The sequence below is a fragment of the Scyliorhinus torazame genome, chromosome 1, assembly GCF_047496885.1.
Source record: "Scyliorhinus torazame isolate Kashiwa2021f chromosome 1, sScyTor2.1, whole genome shotgun sequence".
Classification (NCBI taxonomy): Eukaryota; Metazoa; Chordata; class Chondrichthyes; order Carcharhiniformes; family Scyliorhinidae; genus Scyliorhinus; species Scyliorhinus torazame.
Window position 1 is genome coordinate 315,695,252 of NC_092707.1, and position 22,774 is coordinate 315,718,025.

A 22,774-nucleotide genomic window follows, 5' to 3' on the forward strand; every position below is an offset into this window, starting at 1 on the left:
CCACACAATGGGGGCGATTCTCCGATATTGAGGCCAAGTGTTCTCGCCGTCGTGAACGCCGTCGCGTTTCACGACGGCGCAAACAGGGCACGGACATGACCTATTCTGGCCTCAACAGGGGGCCAGCACGGCGCTGGAGCAGTTCACGCCGCTCCAGCATCCTTGCGCGACGCCAAATGGGCGCAGCGCCAACCCACGCATGCGCAGTTGGGGCAGCCCAATCCTGCGCAAGCGCAGTTGGGCCACGCCATCAGGCGCATGCGTGGGGAACGTCTTACGCACGCTGGCCCCTCACCAACATGGAGCCGGTGTTCTGGGGCCGCGAGCGGAAAGAGGTAGGCTTGGGGGGGGGGGGGGGGGGGGGGGCCAGCCCGCCGATCGGTGGGCCCCGATCGCGGGCCAGACCCCATTGGAGGCCACCCGGGTGAAGGAGGCCCCCCCCCCCCGGCGTTCCCGCAGAGTTCCCGACGGCAGCGACCAGGGGTGGACGCGTCGTAGCGGACGCTCAGCCCATCCGGACGGAGAATCGCCGCTCGCCGGTTCTCCAAGCAGCCTGGTGCGAATCGCGCGCCGCTGGTTCCGGGGGTGGGAGAATCGCGTGCGGGGGTCGGGGCGGCGTGGCGCGATTCGCGCGCCACTCCGGCGATTCTCCCACCCGGCGTGGGGGGGGAAGAATAGCACCCAATATCTTTCCTGTACGGCTATTTTGTGTCTAGATTAGGCAGGAACAGTGGGAGGTGGAGGGATGTGTTATGCACTGAACTATGTTTACATTTGTATTTGTATCTTTTATTGTTATAAAACCATAAATGCCTTAATAAAATGTTTTTGTTTTTTTTTAATTTTCCTGCACCACCAAGGTATCCATACCTGGGTCGAATTTCAATATTCTTTTGTAAAGGCAATTTTCTGCAACAGTCACTTAAAAATGATCCATAATGAGTGCAGTTACAAGATGCACTGTGTGTGGAGAAAAATCTTGCTTGAGTGTCAAATATTAGAGATGTAGTGAAACTGTCCTCTAGCTAGTCTAATTGTTTTAAAATGTTGTGTAAAGCACTGATGATCGAATAATCCACTGAAATACACTAAATATTGCCACTGATTCTAGTCCTAATACCTAAGTCTCATTAGGTAACTAGTAACCTGCCCACAAAGTATCTTTTCCCTTTTAATTTATAGCGAGGTCATCAGTTAAAACAGAAACATTTCACTTGTGTACGTAAATTAAAATATCAACTTTCATTAAGGGCACAGTATTGGCTTTGCATTTTTAAAAGAACAAAGTGGCACGGTGGCACAGTGGTTAGCACTGTTGCCACACAGTGCCAGGAACCCAAGTTCGATTCTGGCCTTGGGTAACTGTGCGGAGTTTGCACCTTCTCCCCGTGTCTGCGGGTGCTCCGGTTTCCCCCCCATAGTCCAAAGATATGAAAGTTAGGTGAATTAGCCATGCTAAATTGCTCCTTAGTGTCCAACGGTTAGTTGGGGTTACTGGGTTATGGCAATAGGGCGGAGTATTTGGCCTAGGTAGGGTGCCCTTTCGGAGGGTTGGTGCAGACTCAATGGGCTGAATGGCCTCCTTCTACACAAACGATTCTATGATAAGTTAGTGGAAGAGGTAAACAGGCAAGATTCTAGTTCAATTAAAGTTACTATTTGTTACAAGCATTTTTAAATAACAGAAAGTACAAAATGAACATAAATTATTTACCTTAATATGTTTCACTCCACAGCTAACAAGTCTGTTTGGCTGATGTGGATCCCAAGCAACATCAAAGATCTGTGAACAGATGGAATACTTCATACTCAGCCTAATTTTGAGAAATATCATGCAAAGATTTGTATATAAATTGGCCAAATCTGAAAAATCCAGCACTATGTTCACGATTTCCATACAACTGCAAATGTCTAGAGAGTAAAATAATTATTTAAAAGAGGCAGCATTGTAACAATTAATTGGCTTATTAAAAATTAAGAAAAATAATTTTAGTTGCCTTCCATCACGAACAGAAGTGTTAGTGCAAGATTTTGATTCATTTACAGAATCTGGCCGTCGCTGGTTAGGCCAGCATTTATTAACCATCCCTAGTTGCCCTTCAGAAGGGGGTGGTGAGTTGCCTTCTTGAACCACTGCAGTCCTTAAGTTGTAAGTACACCCACTGTGTTGTTAGGGAGGGAGTTCCAGGATTTTGCCCCAGTGACAGTGAAGAAACAGCGAAATATTTCCAAGTCAGGGTGGTAAGCGACTTTGAGGGGAACGTCCAAGTGGTGGAGTTCCCAGGTATCTGCTGCTCTTGTCCTTCTAGGTGGTAGTGGTCATGGATATGGAAGGTGCTGTCTAAGGAACCTTGGTGAGTTACTGCAGTGCATCTTGTAGATGGGACACATGGCTGCCACTCTTCGTCGGTGGTGGAGTGTTTGACTGTTTGTGGAAGGAGCAGCAATCAAGCAGGCTACTTTGTCCTGGATGGTGTCAAGCCTTTTGTGTTATTGGAGCTGCATTCATCCAGGCAAGTGGAGAGTATTCCATTACACTCCTGACTTTGGTTTAGAGACCCCAATTAATTTTTTCCAATTAATCCACCTACCATGCACATCTTTGGGTTGTGGGGGCGAAACCCACGCAAACATGGGGAGAATGTGCAAACTCCACACGGACAGTGACCCAGAGTCAGGATCGGACCTGGGACCTCGGCGCCGTGAGACTGCAGTGCTACCACTGCGCCACCGTGCTGCCCTGTCAGATCCTCTCTTGACCATTGACTGGCACTTATGTGACGCAAATGTAACTTGCCAGCCCAAGCCTGGATATTGTCCAGGTCTTGCTGCATTTGGATATGGACATTTCATTATCAGAGGAGTCGCGAATGGTGCTGAACATTGTGCAGTCATCCACAAACATCCCCACTTCTGACCTTAAGATGGAAGGAGGTCATCGTGGGGAAATATTGAAACCAAGTTTTGAAAATATTGTAACTGTGGGAAAGTCAAATAAAGAACTCGTTGTATTGTTCTGAATTCAAGGTATTTGCAGTTTGGCAGTGATAAAAGTGAAATGAAATGAAAATTAAAATCGCTTATCGTCACAAGTAGGCTTCAAATGAAGTTGCTGTGAAAAGCCCCTAGTCGCCACATTCCGGCGCCTGTTCGGGGAGGCTGGTACGGGAATTGAACCGTGCTGCTGGCCTGCCTTGGTCTGCTTTCAAAGCCAGCGATTTAGCCCTGTGCTAAACCAGCCCGTGTTACACCAGCCTTTCAGAATCCACACTGCAAATGTGTAGAGCCAGTAAGTTAGTGAGTGATGGTATGGAGCACCATTCAGAAGTTACAATTCAAAACTTGTAAGCCAATTAGGGGCAGGGGTGTACCAGAAAGAGCAGGTAAAAAGCTCTTGGTGCACATTGCTCTCTCTCTCTCTTCTTAGTTCTCTTTCCGTTGTTCTCTTCCTTATCCCCGACTGAGCGGTTGTTCCTTTTTTTTTGTATTTGAAAGTATACGAACCAAGTTTTTGCAATAAACTCAATCTCAAACCACCATCTCACCCCGTCTCTTATTAGAAAATAAGAGGTCCTACAGTCATCGATGAAGCAGCTGAAGATGGTTGGGCCTAGGACACTACCCTGAGGAACTCCTGTAGTGATGTCCTGGAGCTGAGATGATTGACCTCCAACCACCACAACCGTCTTCCTTTATGCCAGGTATGACTCCAACCAGCAGAGAGTTTCTCCCCCTCATCCCCCATTCCCATTGACTCCAATTTAGCTAGGGCTCCTTAATGCCATACATGCTGAAATACTGCCTTGATGTCAATGGCAGTCACTCTCACTTCACCTAGGGCGTTCAGCTCTTTTGTCCATGTTTGAACCAAGGCTGTAATGAGGTCAGGAGCTGAGTGACCCTGGCGGAATCCAAACTGAACGTCCATCAGCAGGTTATTGCTCAGTACATGTTGCTTGATAGCACCGTTGATGACTCCTTCAATCAGCACCTGCTTGAGTAAGAACCTGCTACAATCCCATGTGAGGCCCAACTATACACACACACACACACACACACACACACACACACACACACACACACACACACACACACACACACACACACACACACACACACACACACACACACACACACACACACACACACACACACACACACACACACACACACACACACACACACACTCTGACATCCTTTCTCTTTTTTATTCTTGCATGGACTGTGGGAGTCACTACCACCTTCTTGAACTGCTGCAGTCCATGCGGTGTGTTAAGAAGGGAAACTTGCATATCACGGTCACAGTTGGGCCCTACTTATGATGGTCACAGATGATATGAATATTGTGAACAGGAAGGAATTCTACTCCTTCAAAGGCACTTGTCTGCTCTGAGGGAGCCTTGATGGACATACAAGTACAGGAAATGACCCCCTGGCACCTGGAGAAATCCAGCCAAGGCCCCAAAGCAAACTGTCCTCGTAGCCTGACTGGCCTGATCAGTTGGAACTTGAAAGATGGATCAGCCCAGTTGGTACATGGCATCCATGACCGATGACTGAAAGATGCCAAATAAATCTAATGAACAGATTACAGTTAAAAACTATGAATGCCTACATCACAGTAACTTAATTGTTAATTGTGACAATAAAGATTATTATTATTAAGGCTAGAGGCACCGATTGTCCACCACTTCCCACTAGTATCATCTCCTGCTCCAGCATACCACAGCCCCACCACCATCTCTCAGGAGAGACGCAATCTTTGTCGACATTAGTAATCAAATACTTCCACAAAGCTGCGCCTCAGGCCAAACTCTTGAGCTGGGAGACACTTTCTATGACCATAAGGCAGCCCCTCTTGCCTGTCTACCTGCCTCAATCACATCCAATGGCTCTCAAGATGCCAGAGCTCCCCTGACCTTTGCACAGGTGCTCCTTCGGGTTTCATCCCATCTCTGACCCCATAGCAATATAATATCTCCACTGTGATGAATCTCTGAAGAATCCTTTCCTGTTTCCAGTGCCTGCTGTGGACCCAGGAGATACCTTTCCACAAGCAGTACTTCACTTTGGTCCTACCCTTTGCAGTGATTCCAACGTCTGCTTGCAACAGCATCGCTTCTAGACTTTGCAGCCTGTAGATGTCATCACAGTATAACTGCCATTCCCTCCACAACTTAGCTATTGCTCAGATCCTGCCGCACTTGTGGAGACGATACTTTGAACGTTTTTATGCTCCCTATGTACCATTGGTAAAAACAGAAAAAGTGCAAGAAAACGACTGACATTGATTATTAAACAATCTTAATTATATGACCACAGTTGATCTGTATCATCCCTGCCACCTTTATGTAGTAAAATTAGTTGTTAACAGGAAAACACGAGGGAACCACCCATCAAGACCATCCCCGCAATTCCCATTCTCTCAACTGCTTCCAATGCGCGTCCTGCGAAAATTGGCAGCCTCACATTTTCTCACATACTACACCTGCCAGTTTTTTGCCCACTCACTTAACCTATCTGTGCCTATTGCAAACTTTGTCTAACAATTTGTTTCCTATCTATCTTTGTATCATCAATATATTTGGCTACAATATACACTCAGTCCCTTTATCCAAGTCATTAACATATCTATTTACAATATAATGCCCCAGCACTCTTTCCTGCACTATTTATAGTTTGCAAACCTGAAACTGACCCATTTATCCAGACACTCATTTTCATGTTAGCTAATCCACTTTCCTGCTAATATATTACCCTAACACCATGAGATCTTATCTTGTGCTGCAATCGGTTATGTGGCACTTAGCTGAATGCCTTTTGAAATCCATTAACACTTCATTTACAGGTTTTCCTTTATACCCCCTGCTTGTTATATCTTTAACGAACTCTAATAAACTTGTCAAACATAATTTTGCTTTCATAAAACCATGTTGACTCTTCCATATATCATGTTCGAAATGACCTGCTATTCCTCCCTTAATAGTGGATTCCAACATTTTCCCAGTGACAGATTTTAGGTCACCTGGCCTGCTTTGTCTCCCTCCTTTCTTCAACTGTGCTGTTTGTTGCATTTACAATTTGCTGTGACTTTTTCAGAATCGAGAAAATGTTGGAACATAACCACCAATGCATCCACCATCTCGGCAGCCACTTTTTCTTTTAACAGAGGGGACCCAAGTTCCATTAGTTTACCTAGTGGCACAGTGGCTAGCACTGCTGCCTCACAGGTACAGGGCCCAATTCTGACTTCAGGTGACTATGTGTATGGAGTTTGCCCTTTCTTCCCATGTCTGCGTGGGTTCCTCTGGGTACTCCGGTTTCCTTCCACAGTCCAAAGATGTGCAGGTTAGGTGGATTGGCCATGCTAAATTGCCCCTTAGTGTCCAGAAGGTTAGGTGGGGTTACTGGGATAGGGCGGAGGCGTCGGCTTATGTAGGATGCTATTTCCAAGGGCCGGTGCAGACTCGGTGGGCCAAATGACTTCCTTCTGCACTGCAAATTCTATGATTCTATACTTTTCCTCTCGTGATAGTTTGAAGTTCCTCCCTCCCTTTTCTCCTTGATGTTCTATTGTTCTTGAGATATATTTTGAACCACATTTCGTGGGGTCTTTGTCCTTTTCCAAAATGAGCGATAAAGAGGCCTGAGAGAGTGTGGGGGGCAAGAAACCCCATGACAAGGAATTATTAACAATATCCACAATCAATGGCATTAACTGACTCTCAAATGTCTTATAAAATTCGATGGGGGACCCATCAGGACCGGGGGCCTTCCCCGTTTGCACTTCCTCGGGACTCAACAGGCCCTCTACTCCTCCCGTCTCTCTCTCTCTCTCCACCGTCGGAAAGGGCAACTCATCTAAGAACGCCAACATGGTGGAATTATTCTAGAGGAGCTCCAATTGTAGAGGCTTCTGTAAAATGCCTCAAAAGCCGCATTGACTTCACTCAGGACGGAAACCAAGCTGTCACTCGGGTTTTTGATCTGAATAATCTCTCTGGAAGCTATGTGCCGCCTCCGCTGGTGGGTTAATTGACGTCTGGCCTTCTCCCCATACTCGTAGAAAACCTCACTCGCCCGCCAGAGCTATCTCACATCCTAACCTGTGGTCAACAGATCAAACTGTGTTTGCTGGTGCTTCCTGTTCGCCAGCAACTCCGGGGTCGGATCACATGAATATCGGTGATCAAGAGTCGCCCCATCAGTCTCTGCCTTTCTACCCTCACTATCTTATCCAAGTGCACTTTATAGGAGGTTACCTTCCCTCTAACAACAAGCTAAAGGGTTCCCCCACAGCTTGGAGGGAGAGACAGAGCCATTCCTAATTAATCTAATATACTCCTCATTGGTTGAGGACATGCGCTCACAAAACCCTTTGTCCACTAACAACGCGACATCTAATCTCCACGGTGGACGCTGACTAGGATCTGTCTCCAAGAGCAAGTCCACAAAATGTGGAGCATGGTCCGAGATCATAATTGCCAAGTATCTGCTCTTCGCACCCAGAGGCCTGCCCACACCTGCTACACAGAGACTAGAAGTGTCTTTGCCACCCCAGAGAGAACAAACAACTTAGGCCTGGATCGATTGAGTTTAGGCTCCAGTGCACAGTTGATCTCCCCTCCAAAAACCTGTTGCTGTTGGTGCGTATCCAGATCAGGAATGGACAGCAACAGTCTCCTAACAAATACCATATTGTCCCAGTTTGGCACATAGACATTTACTAGTCACACCAAAGACCACTGATTATCAGGAATTGCCATTGGGATCGCCACAGTCTTAGTGGCTGAAACAAAGAACCCTTTTGTTCACTAAAATTGCCGCACCTTGGACCCTTCCATCAACGCCCGTTGACTCACCACCCGTTCCACAGTCTGGTCTATCATTACCCACAAATGAGTCTCCTGCAAAAACACCACCTCAGCACTTAAGATGCTTTTGGCGAGCAAAAAATCTCAACCTTTTTAAACCCCCTTACATTCCAGATGATCAAACAAATTGGGGGCCTCCCATCAACCCCCCATCCCTGAGTCAGTCATTTCCACCACAAGGTATTGTCAAGCAACTACTCAAAAAGTACAGGCTCAAGGTCCACCCAAGATGGCCACCAAACCACCCACAGAGTGAAACAAAGAAAATCAACTTGTCTCCTTCAGCAAACTAACCTCTCTCTCCGCATCCCCCTCCCCATCTAACACCCTACCCAAATATACATACTGAAATCCAATAAATGACCAAAACCCCGACAGCAACCACACCCAGATGCTGAGCTCATCGAACCAAGCAAAACTGGTTCAACAGCAGCAGCTCCTCCCCCTACCTCACCCCCATTAACTAGCTAAGTTTAATGGTAGCAGGATAGTCCCCAGAGGACAGAGGGAAAAAAACAGCTTTATCTCCCGCTCCGAGGATAAAACATGCCTCACGAAACAACAACCCTACAAAACTGAATTGCCAACAGGGGCAATATAATTCCAAATATAATACATGAAAAACACTTCTTATAGTAGCTAGCCCCCACCAATAAACATAGGAAGGAAAAATCCTCCATTCTCCCAAAAAAGTAGAAAAAAAGTTTTTCCAATTGAGTATTGACAACAATATACAGAACTCCCCAAAACTTAACACTTTTCCCAACCCACAACAAAGACCACATACAGCAAAGTTAGTGAAAGCAGTGTCCATGCTTTTTAACAAAGTTTCCTGCCTCCTCCAGTGCATCAAAGAAAAGTATTTTGATTCCTAGGTAACACACAACTTCGCCACATACACCACCCCGAACCAAATTCCTTTCTTGTAAAAGACAGCCTTAGCCTGTAAAAGGCTGCCCACTTCCTCGCCAACTCAGCTCCCAAGTCTTGATTGACCCACACGAGATTGCCCTCCCACTTCTACTCTCAATGTTTCTTGGCCTATTACAGGACCTGCTCCTTTTCTTGGAAACTATGAAGCAAACGATGACTGCATGTGGCGGGTCGTTCAGCCAAGGTTTCTGACAAAGTGTCCGATGGGCCATGTCTAACTGTGGAGGGTACACAAAATCACACCGCACCCCACCCAACCCCAACCCCCCATCGTTTTCTCAAACATCTGTGAAGGATACGCAGTGTGATACGGGCCCTCCATCCCCTTTGGCAACCCCACGACTGAGGTTCTGCCTCTTCGAACGATTCTCGAGAACTTGGACTTTCAATCTCTTATTTTCGTCTGCCGCCACCCCCACCATCTCGGCTCTTAATGAAGCATGCCTCGTCAGTGCCTTCTCCACACCCTCTTGCCATGCTTTTTCACCATCTCAGCCGCCTTTTCCAGTTTCATCCGGACAAGGCCCAGGAGGCTTCCTCAAACGACTTTCTCAAATGCTCTGCCATCAACTTCCATTGTTTGTCAAAGTGGGTGTTGAATTCCTTTGCCAGCACACTGGCGAGCATCTCTGCTGTTATCAGGGAGGCCACCTCCACTGATGCAGCCACCACCATTATTTCCACGGAGGAGCAGCGTGATGCCTCTGAATCAGTCAATGGATTTCCTTCTGTGGGTTGTTTATTCCCTTATTTTGGCATTTGAATGGCTCAGGAATCCTGTACGCTGCATGAAAAATGTTCATTTCCAAGAAAACTCAGGCAAAAAGGACTTTAAAATGAGGAGCTGCCAAGTGAGCGACCTCTCCTCTCATGGAGCAACCTCTCCTCTCATGCTGCCACCACAAGTCCAAGATGATTATGTTTTAAATTGTCTCTTTGATTCAAGATAAAATGAAGTACTGAAGAGGGACATATGACCTGCTGTAATTTTGTTTTGATGATAAGCCTGTGTAGCCTGGTTACCATGGAGCCAGGGGGCCCCAAGTCAAGTGCTACTGAAATACACATGGCAATTTTAACACATGAAAACAAAGGACAGAGCAGTTGACTCTGCCACAGTTAAACTCTCAGATTCTCAATTAGATTGATTGAGAAACACTGGACACAGTGAGAGAAACAGTGAGAGACAGACAGACAGGGAAACAGCAGCTGTTGTGGACAGCAGAGGAAAAGACTGTTCTCAGTTTGCGACCAGGCAGAATGTTTGTGGGAGCTCGTCCTCCAGTCGAAAGATGGAACATACAGATTTAAGGACACTGCAAGATTCACCCTGACTAGACCCATGAAGGAATCATCGGAGTGGGGCTTTCTGCTAAAAGTCAATTCTCTGAAGGTTGAGGAAAACAACTTTCGCCGAACACTGGATGTTACGCCTCAGTGAAATGGGGAAAGTCCATTAGAAGCTGGGAATTACTTTGGAGTGGTTCCTGTAAAGGCTATAATTATGCAGAAACTTCAGTGTCTCGGTCTCGAAGAATGCAGAAGTGGATTACACTTGATTGAGAATGTAATTACAGGTATATATGCGCAGACTTTATGATGTATTCCACAAAATAATTCCAATGCTATTGAGGCTATTGGAGATGAAGGGCAGAATGCTTGAGCTGAATTATAAAGATGTGGGATAGATAAATATTCTGCAGTTTTTCCTGGTATTGTTTGGGCTTCAGGAACTATTTTTTTACCAAACATTTTTAAACGAGATTCATTAAGTGCAGTCCATTATTGCATAGGTTGTTTTGTGCAACGAGTGGGCTTAAAAAGACAAATTATAATCACTGGCCTCTCCTTATAGCTACACGGATAGGTGTAGCTACAAGGATAGGAATAATCTTGGCTGTAATGCCCTCTCAAGATCAAGCAGTCTTCGAACTGCTGCTTGACTCACTCATTCATACAAGGTTTTCTGGTACCTGCGAACTGCACACTAACATGACTTAGCACCTTTGATACCAACATGACTTAGCACCTTTGATAGAGGAGCAGAAAATCTCTGGGGAGGAAGAGGAAAACATCAAACAAAGAATATTTATGGGAGGGTAAAAATTCCTAATACTGCTTATATATCAAATATTAAGAACCAAGAAAGATGCAGAGTTATGGATTATATTTAGGAAATAAACAACTGACTAATAGGAGGACACCACCTACTGCAATTTTCATTCTGCAAATATTTAAAATTGTCTTTGTATATGACAGGACTTGATGAGATGATCGATCAGAAAACAGCAGTCAAATTTGTATTATTCCATTAATAATGTTATGAAATAGGGATTCAATATCACAATTCCTTCAGTCCAGCCCAAAAAAACATTTCAGATAGTTTGTTCCCATCGGTTTTAACTAATACACTGGATTTACTGCATCCCAGTTTATTTGGAGTATGTTTAACTTTTTTTGTAACAAACAATTTTATAGAGGTATTTTTTGGCATTGTAAACAGTTACAGATTACAGAAATATGCAAACATCAACGAAAAACCAACACTTCAACCAAACCATAATGCACATACCCGCTCCTCTCCCATAAACACTACCCGCCTATTTATCCCTCCTACTCTACTCTAATCTCCGCCCCGCCCCGCGAAGAAGTCGATGAATGGTTGCCACCTTCGGGCGAATCCCAATACAGATCCCCTCAAGGCGAACTTGATTTTTTCCATACCCAGAAAACCTGACATGTCCGAAAGCCATAGTTCGGTCTTCAGGGGTTTTGAGTCCCTCCATGCCAGCAGTATTCGCCACCGGGCTATCAGGGAAGCGAAGGCCAGAACATCAGCCTCTTTCTCCCCCTGGACTCCCGGGTCTTCCGAAACACTGAAAATTGCCACCTCTGGACTCATCACCACCCTTGTTTTCAGCACCCGGGACATGACCCCCACAAATTCCTCCCAGTACCCCCTAAGCTTAGGGCATGCCCAAAACGTGTGAACGTGGTTCGCTGGTCCTCGCGCACTTGTCCTCTACCCCAAAGAATTTGCTCATCCGAGCCACCGTCATGTGGGCCCGATGAACGACCTTAAACTGAATCAGGCGGAGCCTGGCACATGTTGCGGTTGAGTTTACCCTACTCAGGGCTTCCGCCCATACCCCATCCTCCATCTCCCCGCCGAGCTCCTCCTCCCTTTTGAGTTTCAGTTCCTCCGTCTGGGACTCTTCTCCCTTCATGAGCACCTTGTAAATATCCAAGACTCTACCCTCTCCTCCTTCTCCTCTAGAGACTATTCTGTCCTGGATCCCTATTGGCGGGAGGCGTGGGAAGGATTGGGACCTGTCTGCATACAAAGTCCCGCACCTGTAAGTACCTAGTCAATTCCCCTTTCCAGCCCAGCATTCTCTGCCAACTCCCTCAAACTCGCAAAGTTCCCCTCCAGGAACATATCGCCTACCCTCCTCACCCCCACCCGCCGCCATGTTCGAAACCCTCCATCCATATTCCCAGGGGCGAATCGATGGTTATCACAAATTGGAGCCCAGCCCAGACCGACGCACCAACCTCCCCTGCATGCTTTCTCCACTGGCCCCAAATCCGCAGGGCTGGCCCCACTACCGGGCTGGTGGAGTACCTGGCCGGCGCAAGCGGTAGGGGAGCCTGACCAGGGCTGCCAAACTGGTGCCCCTGCACAAAGCCACCTCCACCTGCTCCCAGATAGACCCAGTACCCACCATCCACTTCCTTATCATGGCTATGTTAGCCGCCCAGTAGTAGTTGATCAGATTCGGCAATGCCAATCCCCCCTCGCTGCGGCTCCTTTCAAGCATCGCCTTCCTCACCCGCGGGGATTTTCCCGCCCAGACAAAGCTCATGATGATTTTGCCGGTCCTTTTGAAGAAGGACCGTGGGATGAAGATCGGGAGGCACTGGAAGATGAACAGGAATCTAGGGAGGATTGTCATCTTTCCTGTCTGCACCCTCCCCGCAAGTGACAGCAGGAGTGCGTCCCATCTCCGACACTCCCTCTTCATTTGTTCCACCACTCTAGTCAAATTTAACTTATGTAACCTGCCCCAGTCTCGTGCCACCTGTATCCCCAAGTACAGGAAACTTTCCTCCACCAGCTTAAATGGCAGCTCCTTCAGCCTATTCTCCTGGCCGCTTGCCTGCACTACAAACATCTCTTTCTTGGCCATATTTAATTGGTACCCTGAGAACCGGCCAAACTTCTTCAATGTTTCCAGTATATTTTCCATCCCGGTCAGTGGGTCCGACATGTACAGGAGCAGATCATCCACACAGAGAGAGACCCTGTGCTCCACCACCCCGGGTCATTCCCTTCCACCCCTTTGCAGCTCTCAGTGCAATCGCCAACGGTTCTATGGCCAGCGCGAACAGCAACGGGGAGAGTGGGCATCCCTATCTGGTCCTGCGATATAGTCTGAAGTAATCTGACATTATCCTGTTCGTCCTTACGCTAGCTTTTGGGGCCTGGTACAATAGTCTGACCCAATTAACCAGTCCCTCCCCGAACCCAAACCGTCCGAGTACCTCCCACAAGTAGTCCCACTCCACCCGGTCGAAGGCCTTCTCAGCGTCCATTTCCACCACTACCTCCACCTCCTTGCCCGTCAGGAGCATCATAATCACATTAAGCAATCTTCTCAAGTTGGCTGTCAGCTGCCTGCCTTTCACAAACCCTGTTTGGTCGTCCCCAATCATCTCCGGTACATAGTCCTCAATTCTAATCGCCAGGACCTTGGCCAGGAGCTTGGCGTCCACATTTATCAGGGAGATTGGCCTGTATGACCCGCAGGATCCTGGGTCCTTGTCCCGCTTTAATATCAGCGAGATGGTGGCTTACGACATCGGCGGCAGCAGAGTCCCTCTGTCCCCCGCCTCCTTAAAATCTCTAGTCAGGACCGGTCCCACTATCTCTGAGAACGTTTTGTAAAACTCTACTGGGTATCCACCCGGTCCTGGGGCTTTCCCCGACTGCATGGCCTTTAGGCCCCCCAGTACCTCCTCCGCTCTAATCGGGGTCCCCAGCCCGTCCACTAGTCCCCCGCCTACTTTTGGGAAGGTTAGTCCATCCAGGAACCGTTTCATCTCCTCCGGCTCCTTCGGGGGTTCTGAAGTGTGAAGCTTACTATAAAAGTCCCGAAATACCTTATTCAATCCTGACGGGTCCTCCACTCTGCTCCCCTTCCCGTCCACCACTCTACGTATTTCCCTGGCCGCCTCCCTCTTCCTGAGTTGCTGTGCTAGCAATCTGCTGGCCTTCTCCCCATGCTCATACACCACTCCCCTTGCCTTCCTAAGTTGTTCCACGGCCCTACTCGTGGATAGCACCCCCAGTTCCGCCTGCAGTCTCCGTCTTTCCCCGGGTAGGTCCTCCCGGGGACCCCGCATGCTCCTCGTCTATCCGGTGAATCTCCTTAACCAATCTACCCATTTCTGCTATGTCCGCCCTATGCCTGAGAGCCCGAATTGAAATCAGCTTCCCCCTCACTACTGCCTTCAGCGCCTCCCATAGGGTCGCTGCTGAAACCTCCCCCGTATTGTTCACCTGCAAGTAATTTTGCATACACTTCCGCAGTCTCTCACATATCCCCTCCTCAGACAACAATCCTACGTCTAACCTCCATTGCGGGCGTTGGTAATTCGCCCCACCGACCTGCAGGTCCACCCAGTGTGGGGCATGGTCCAAAATAGTGACTGCAGGGTGTTCCATATTCTTTACCTCCTCTACACAGTCCCTGCTCAAGATAAAGAAATCAATCCTGGAGTATACTTTATGAACATGCGAGTAGAACGAGTAGCCCCTTCCCGTCGGCTGTCTGGCTCTCCATGGGTCCACTGCCCCCATTTGCTCCATGAACTGGAGTATGCAACTTCAATTCTGACAAATTATTTCATTTTGTTACATATTACTTTAAATAAAAGATTCAGATAAGTTGTCGTCCTGAGAAAACAGCTGTCCTAGATAGCATCTTGTGCAAATTCTAGTCATTAAATGCAGGCATTCACCTTCTTTATTAACAGGGTAATCAGCAATATTTTGCGCATCGGTTTTCAGGCCTCAATGTCATTTCAAATCATTTCAAATTTCACAGTATTATCCGATATTAATACATGAAAAGAAATGACATACATAAGAGTGTATATTATAGCTGAACACACCATGCACTTTCATTGACCTTCAGCATTTCGCATGACTCTGGATGCATACTTACCCTGTCTGAGTGACCAGTTGCCGTTGCTAGCACTTTCCCTTTTTTCCAATCCCAGATGCAGACTGTATTTTTAGCATCCAGTCCTATGGAGGCCAAGCGCTGAGAGAAAATTTGATCAATTATTTCATTATTTAAATAAACAAAATATTTGCATTTCCCATAAGCCCTCTCCAAAGTTATTTTTCAATTTCACAACAGATAAGTGATCTTATACTTCAAATATTCTACACTTCCAGAATTGTTAGTTGTTGCAGCCCCGAGAGGTATATGGGAGATTTGTTTTTCTAATTACAAAAGCCATTAACCACGAGTGAACCATATTCAATAGTTTACTTTGGATTTCAAATGCATTTACAGAGTGACTTTTTTTATTCATTCATCGGATGTGGTTATTACTGGCACAGTCGACTTTCTTTGTCCATCCCTAACTGCCCTTGAGAAGGTGCCAGTGAGCCATCTTCTTCCACGTAGTGTTGCTAGGGAGTGGGTTCTCAGCTAAAAGAAAAGGCATGTAATTGCGCAAAGATGAGTGATAGGTCAGAAGATTGGAAAGAATAAAAAGATCAAAGAATGACAAAAGGATCGATAAGGAGCGAAAAACTAGAGTACAAGGGAAATCTAGCTAGTAATATAAAGACGAATATTATGAGTTTCTATAGGTAATTAAATATGAATATAGTTTAAAAAGTTAGTACTGGTCTGATAGAAAGTGCGTCTGGAAAATTGATAATGGAAAGAAGGGCTATGGCGAATGAATTAAACAGGTATTTTGCATAATTGTTTATAATAGAAGGCACAAGTAACATCCCAGAATGTAAATCAGGAAACGAAAGGCAGGGAGGAACTCAGGAAAATCAAAGTCAACAGGTAAGTGGCATTGAGCAACTTGTTGGTTTGACAGGTTGACAAATCCCAGGTCCAAATGGACTTCACCTAAAGTCTTGAATAAGGTGGCTAATGAGATAGTTGCTGCATTTGTTTCAAGTTTCAAATATTCCTTATATTCAGGAAAGGTTTCATTAGATTGGAAGATAGCAAACGTAACTATTCAAAAATAAAGGAAAAAGATAATGTTGTGGAGGAGAATGCTGAGCCCCAGGCTAATAGAATAGATGGCATTGAGGTACGTAGGGAAGAGGTGTTGGCAATTCTGGACAGGCTGAAAATAGATAAGTCCCTGGGACCTGATGGGATTTATCCTAGGATTCTCTGGGAGGCCAGGGAAGAGATTGCTGGACCTTTGGCTTTGATTTTTATGTCATCATTGGCTACAGGAATAGTGCCAGAGGACTGGAGGACAGCAAATGTGGTCCCTTTGTTCAAAAAGGGGAGCAGAGACAACCCCGGCAACTATAGACCGGTGAGCCTCACGTCTGTAGTAGGTAAAGTCTTGGAGGGGATTATAAGAGACAAGATTTATAATCATCTAGATAGGAATAATATGATCAGGGATAGTCAGCATGGCTTTGTGAAGGGTAGGTCATGCCTCACAAACCTTATTGAGTTCTTTGAGAAGGTGACTGAACAGGTAGATGAGGGTAGAGCAGTTGATGTGGTGTATATGGATTTCAGCAAAGCGTTTGATAAGGTTCCCCACGGTAGGCTATTGCAGAAAATACGGAGGCTGGGGATTGAGGGTGATTTAGAGATGTGGATCAGAAATTGGTTAGCTGAAAGAAGACAGAGGGTGGTGGTTGATGGGAAATGTTCAGAACGGAGTACAGTCACAAGTGGAGTACCACAAGGATCTGTTCTGGGGCCGTTGCTGTTTGTCATTTTTATCAATGACCTAGAGGAAGGCGCAGAAGGGTGGGTGAGTAAATTTGCAGACGATACTAAAGTCGGTGGTGTTGTCGATAGTGTGGAAGGATGTAGCCGGTTACAGAGGGATATAGATAAGCTGCAGAGCTGGGCTGAGAGGTGGCAAATGGAGTTTAATGTTGAGAAGTGTGAGGTGATTCACTTTGGAAGGAATAACAGGAATGCGGAATATTTGGCTAATGGAAAAGTTCTTGAAAGTGTGGATGAGCAGAGGGATCTAGGTGTCCATGTACATAGATCCCTGAAAGTTGCCACCCAGGTTGATAGGGTTGTGAAGAAGGCCTATGGAGTGTTGGCCTTTATTGGTAGAGGGATTGAGTTCCGGAGTCGGGAGGTCATGTTGCAGCTGTACAGAACTCTGGTACGGTCGCATTTGGAGTATTGCGTACAGTTCTGGTCACCGCATTATAGGAAGGACGTGGAGGCTTTGGAGCGGGTGCAGAGGAGATTTACCAGGATGTTGCCTGGTATGGAGGGAAAATCTTATGAGGAAAGGCTGATGGACTTGAGGTTGTTTTCGTTGGAGAGAAGAAGGTTAAGAGGAGACTTAATAGAGGCATACAAAATGATCAGGGGGTTGGATAGGGTGGACAGTGAGAGCCTTCTCCCGCTCCATGGAAATGGCTGGCACGAGGGGACATAGCTTTAAACTGAGGGGTAATAGATATAGGACAGAGGTCAGAGGTAGGTTTTTTATGCAAAGAGTAGTGAGGCCGTGGAATGCCCTACCTGCTACAGTAGTGAACTCTCCAACATTGAGGGCATTTAAAGGTTTATTGGATAAACATATGGATGATAATGGTATAGTGTAGGTTAGATGGCTTTTGTTTCGGTGCAACATTGTGGGCTGAAGGGCCTGTTCTGCGCTGTATTGTTCTATGTTCTAAAGGGGGGGGGGAAAGAGACCGAAAGCAGGAAACTACAGGCCAGTTAACCTAACTTCTATCATAAAGAAAATGTTAGAAGCCACTATTAAATGTGTTACAGAAGGGCATTTGGAAACATTCAAGGCTATGAGGCAGAGTCAATGTGGTTTTGTGAAAGAGTAATCATGTTTAACCAATTTATTGGAGTACTTTTAAGGAGTCACATGAGCCATGGATAATGGGGAACTGGTGGATGTACTGTACTTGATTTCCAGAAGGCATTTAATAAGGTAGCACATCAAAGGTTACTACAGAAAATAAAAGCTCAGTGCAGAAAGTGGCATAAATGGGTCTTTTTCTGGTTGGCAGGTTGGGACAAATGCCACAGGGATCAGTGCTGGGCTGGGCCCTTACATAAATTTACAATTTACTTGGATGAAGGGACTGAAGGTATGGTTGCTACATTTGCTGATGACCAAGATTGGTAGGAAAGTGAACTGTCAAGAGGAAGTAAGCAGGCTACAAAAGGACAAAGTGACTGGGCAGAAATCTGGTAAATAGAGTATAATGTGGGCAAATGTGAAATTGTCCATTTTGGAGGGTAGAATAACAAAAACGTATTATCTAAATTATGAGCGATTACAGGGCTCTGAGCTGCAAGGGAGCTCTGGCTGTCCTTGTGCATGGATAATAAAAGGCTGGTATACAGGTACAGCAAGTAATTAGGAAATTTAATAAATTTATTGTGAAGGGAATTTATTAGAAAAATAGGGAACTTATGTTTCAGTTGTGCAGGGCATTGGTGAGAGAGGAATGTGGAGTTGAGGTTGCAAATAGAGCAGAAATGCTCTTACTGAATGGAGAAGGATTGAGCGGTTGTGTGGGTGAGACAAGCTCCTCATTTGTTTATTTGCATATAAGTATATTCTAAGAAAAAAGAATACAGCACAAGAACAGGCCCTTCAGCCCTCCAAGCCTGTGCCAATCACGTGGCCTATCTAGACCAACCACCTGTATCCTTCTATACCCAGTCTGTTCATGTGCCTATCCAGATAAGTCTTAACGGTTGCTAACGTATCTGCTTCAACCACCTCACTTGTCAGTACATTCCAGGCCACTACCACCCTCTTGTGTAAAAAACATGCCCCGCACATCTCCATTGAACCTAATCTCCCTCACCTTGAACTTGTGCCCCCTTGTAATTGTCATTTCCGCCCTGGGAAAAAGTCTCCAACTGTTCACCCTATCTACACCCCTAATAATTTTATAAACGTCTATTAGGACACCCCTCAGCCTCCATCTCTCTAGGGAGAACAATCCCAGATTATTCAATCTCTCCTCATAGCTAATGCCCTCCATACCAGGCAACATCCTGGTCAACGTTTTCTGTACTCTCTCTAAATCCTCCACGTCCTTCTGGTAGTGCGGTGACCAGAATTGGACACAGCATTCCAAATGTGGCCGAACCAACATTCTATATAATTGTAACATAATTTGCGAGCTTTTATACTTGATACCCCGTCCTATGAAGGCAAGCATGCCATATGCTTTCTTTACTACCATTTCCACCTGTGCTGCCACTTTAAAGGATCTGTGGACCTGCACGCCCAGATCACTCTTGTGTCTCTAAGCTCCTGATGGTTCTGCCATTTATTTTATAGCTCCCACCTGAATTGGATCTACCAAAATGCATCACTTCACATTTGTCCAGGTTAAATTCCATCTGCCATTCTCTGCCCAATTTTGCAGCCTATCTACATCCTATTGTATTCTCTGACAATCATCTTCACTATCCGTAACTCCTGCAATCTTAGTATCATCCGCACTACATTTTCTTCAAGTCATTTATATATATATATATATATACACTACAAAGAGCAGAGGTCCCATTACTGATCCCTGCGGAACACCACTCATTACAGACCTCCATTCGGAAAAACACCCTTCCACTGCTCTTCCATGGCCAAGCCAGTTCTGGATCTATCCAGCTAGTTCACCCCTGACCCCATGTGATTTAATCTTTTGCACCAGCCTGCCATGAGGGACCTTATCAAATGCTTTACTAACGTCCATGTAGACAACATCCACAGCCCTTCCCCCGTCAATCATTCAATTAAATTAGTGAGACATGACCTCCCTCGTACAACACCATGCTGTGTGTCATGAATAAGACCATTTACTTCCAAATGTGCATAGGTCCTATTTCTGAGAATCTTTTCCAACAATTTCACCATCACTGACTATAATTACCCGGATTATCCTTGCAGCCCTTCTTAAATAACGGTACAACATTGGCTATCCTCCAATCCTCTGGGATCTCACCTGTGGCCAACGACGAGGACACAAAGATTTCTGTTAGAGACCCAGCGATTTCATCTCTTGTCTCCCTCAGTAATCTGGGCTAGATGCCATCTGGCCCTGGGGATTTGTCTACCTTAATGCTTTTTAACACACCTAACACTTACTCCCTCGTAATAACGACCTGTTCTAAAGTGTTTACATATCCCTCTGAGACACCACCAATCAACGTGTCCCTCTCCTTTGTGAATACCGATGCAAAATACTCATTAAGGGCCTCACCTACTTCCTCTGGTTCTACACATAATTTCCCTCCTTTGTCCTTGAGAGGACCAACTCTTTCTCTCTCTACCCTCTTATTCCTAATATACATATAAAATGTCTTGGGATTCTCTTTAATCCTGTCTGTAATTTTGTGATCCCTTTTTTCCCTCCTAACACCCTGCTTGAGCTCTTTTATACTTTCCCTGTATTCCACAAGTGCTTCAACTGTTTTTAGTTCCCTGTACCTCACATATGCATCTATTTTCTTTTTGACAAGATTCTCAATTTCCCTGGTCATCCATGGTTCCCGAATCTTGCCTTTCTTGTCCTTCCTTTTTACTGGCACATGCCTGTCCTGCGTTCCCATCAAGTGCTCCTAAGGTTTGGACCTGGCATCAGTGAAGAAACTGACTAGAATTGACTCAAGGAAAACATATTGCATGTGCTGCTGATCGCTATCCTTTCACCACAATTGGAAAATCTAAAAATATTAGTTGAGCAGAGAACCAGATTTACTTCTGATAACTATTAGCAGGGATGGGGAGTTGAAAAGACTGCAAACGCTTAGCACTGAGTCTCATACATAAAAAGGCATCTTGGGCAAAATTCCGGAAGGTTGCTGGTCCCAGTTGGAAATAAACTATATAAACAAATAAATAATACAAATGAATCAGTGGCAGAAAAGAAAGAGGAGAAAAATTAAGTTGAAATAAAGAATTTATACTTTCTTCCTCCATTTAAATTAGCTTTTTACTCTAACCTCCATTGTTTAAAGCAGTTGTTTATTATTTCAGCTATTTTCATTCTCATTGCTTTTATCCTTCATTCATTTTCCTTCATGTCTTCATTAGCATCTATAGCACCCTGGATGTCAAGAGAGATAGAGGTGAAAATGAAAAGGAAAAAGTGCAAGTACACCGGTGTCTGACAGAAAATACAATGGAGAATCAGCCTGTATATCGAAGAACCAAAAGGGAGGCGAAAAACTAAAAAGAAAAGCAAGGAGGGAGGCCGAAAAGGGAGCAGCAGCTCACATGAAAGGAAATTGCAAGGTCTTCCATCTGCATGTAACTAATAAAACGGTGGTAGAGAGTCGGGTCGATTAGGCATAAAGATGGAGACTTGCACGTGGAGGCAGGAGAAATAGCAGAGGTAGTAAACAAATACTTTGCATCTTTACAAAGGAAGAAGGTGGTACCCAGGCCAAAATGGGAGAGTAGGTAACTGGTACACCAGAAGAATTTACAATGAAGGAGGTGGCGGTGTTGGAAAGGCTTATCTTTACTTAAAATAGATATGGTACCAGGACCAAATGTGTTTCATCCAAGGGTACGGAGGGAAGTGAGTGTGAAAATTGCAAAGGCATTAATGATAATCTTCCAGTATTGCTTAGGCTCAGGGTGGTGCCAGAGGACTGGGGAATTGTGAATGTTGCATCCTTGTTCAAAAAGGCATACAAAATTAAAGCCAGCAAAGACAACCAGTCAGTTTGACCTCAGTGGTAGGGAAACTTCTGGAAACTGCTCCTGGACATGGAAGGAAGGTTAGGCTCGTGGACATACACAGGTGGCAGGGGGAGTGCAAGTGGTGAGGATCAAGGAAAAATGGGAGTAAGGGATTGGGGGGGGGGGGGGGGGGGAAGATAGGATGGGGAGTGTGGAGTGAGGAGATGTGCAGGGTGGATTCAACCATCTTGTGTGCGAGGAGTTTGATACAGTTTAAGCTGGTACACACAGGGTGCACGTGACTCAGGCGAGGATGAGTGGATTCTTTCAGGGCATGGCAGACAAGTGTGAGAAGTGTGGCCGACCAGCAAATCACGTGCATATGTTCTAGGGTTGTGAGAAGTTCGAGAGATATTGGGAGCGGGTGTGTGGCTTCTACAATGTTCGGGTTGCTAGCAACGATTGTGGGGGTAAAAGGCTGGGCCCTATGGTAGCAATTTTTGGGATATAGAAAATGCCGGAGCTGATAGAGGGAAGGAAGGCCGATGTGGTGGCCTTTGCCTCTCTAGTTGCCCCAGGGCCTTTCCCGACTTCATCCCTTTTATGCTTTCCATTACCTCTCTTAACCTTAAAGGCTCCTCTAGCACCTGCTTCCTTTCCTCATCCAGCCGTGGAAATTCCAGCTCGTCCAAAAACCGCCCCATATCCCCTTGCGCATCCCCCGATCGGCCCTATACATTTTCTCACAGTACTCCCTTAACACCTCATTTATCTTCCCCGGCTCCATCACTATCTCCCCCTTCCCTGTCCGTACTCTCGGGATTTCTCTGGAAGATCACCCCCGCCGTCAAGCTCTTGAGACCCGAGACCTCTTCACCGGCCCATTTAGCCCCCATACATTCCATGTTACGAACCTTACCAGAGATTTGCGCCTCTACTCCCCTCTATAGCCGCCACCCTCCCCTACCGATTCTGTCCCCATTAATTACGCCCTGAACCAGCCCTTCTCCATCCGTGGCCCCTCTCCTACTCCAACACTGTCC

At 46.0% G+C, this 22,774-nt stretch overlaps 1 protein-coding gene across 3 annotated transcripts in view; it reads right to left on the bottom strand.

The window, feature by feature from the left end:
• Positions 1-22,774, bottom strand: part of LOC140424335 (echinoderm microtubule-associated protein-like 6) — a 755,202-nt gene that overhangs the window by 648,607 nt on the left and 83,821 nt on the right. For all 3 annotated transcript variants that reach the window (XM_072507857.1, XM_072507856.1, XM_072507859.1), the window contains exons 3-4: positions 15,038-15,136; positions 1,715-1,783 (exon numbers count right to left, since the gene is read on the bottom strand). In XM_072507857.1, coding sequence (XP_072363958.1) covers positions 1,715-1,783; positions 15,038-15,136 — 168 coding nt within the window. The remainder of the gene's footprint in view (positions 1-1,714; positions 1,784-15,037; positions 15,137-22,774) is intronic.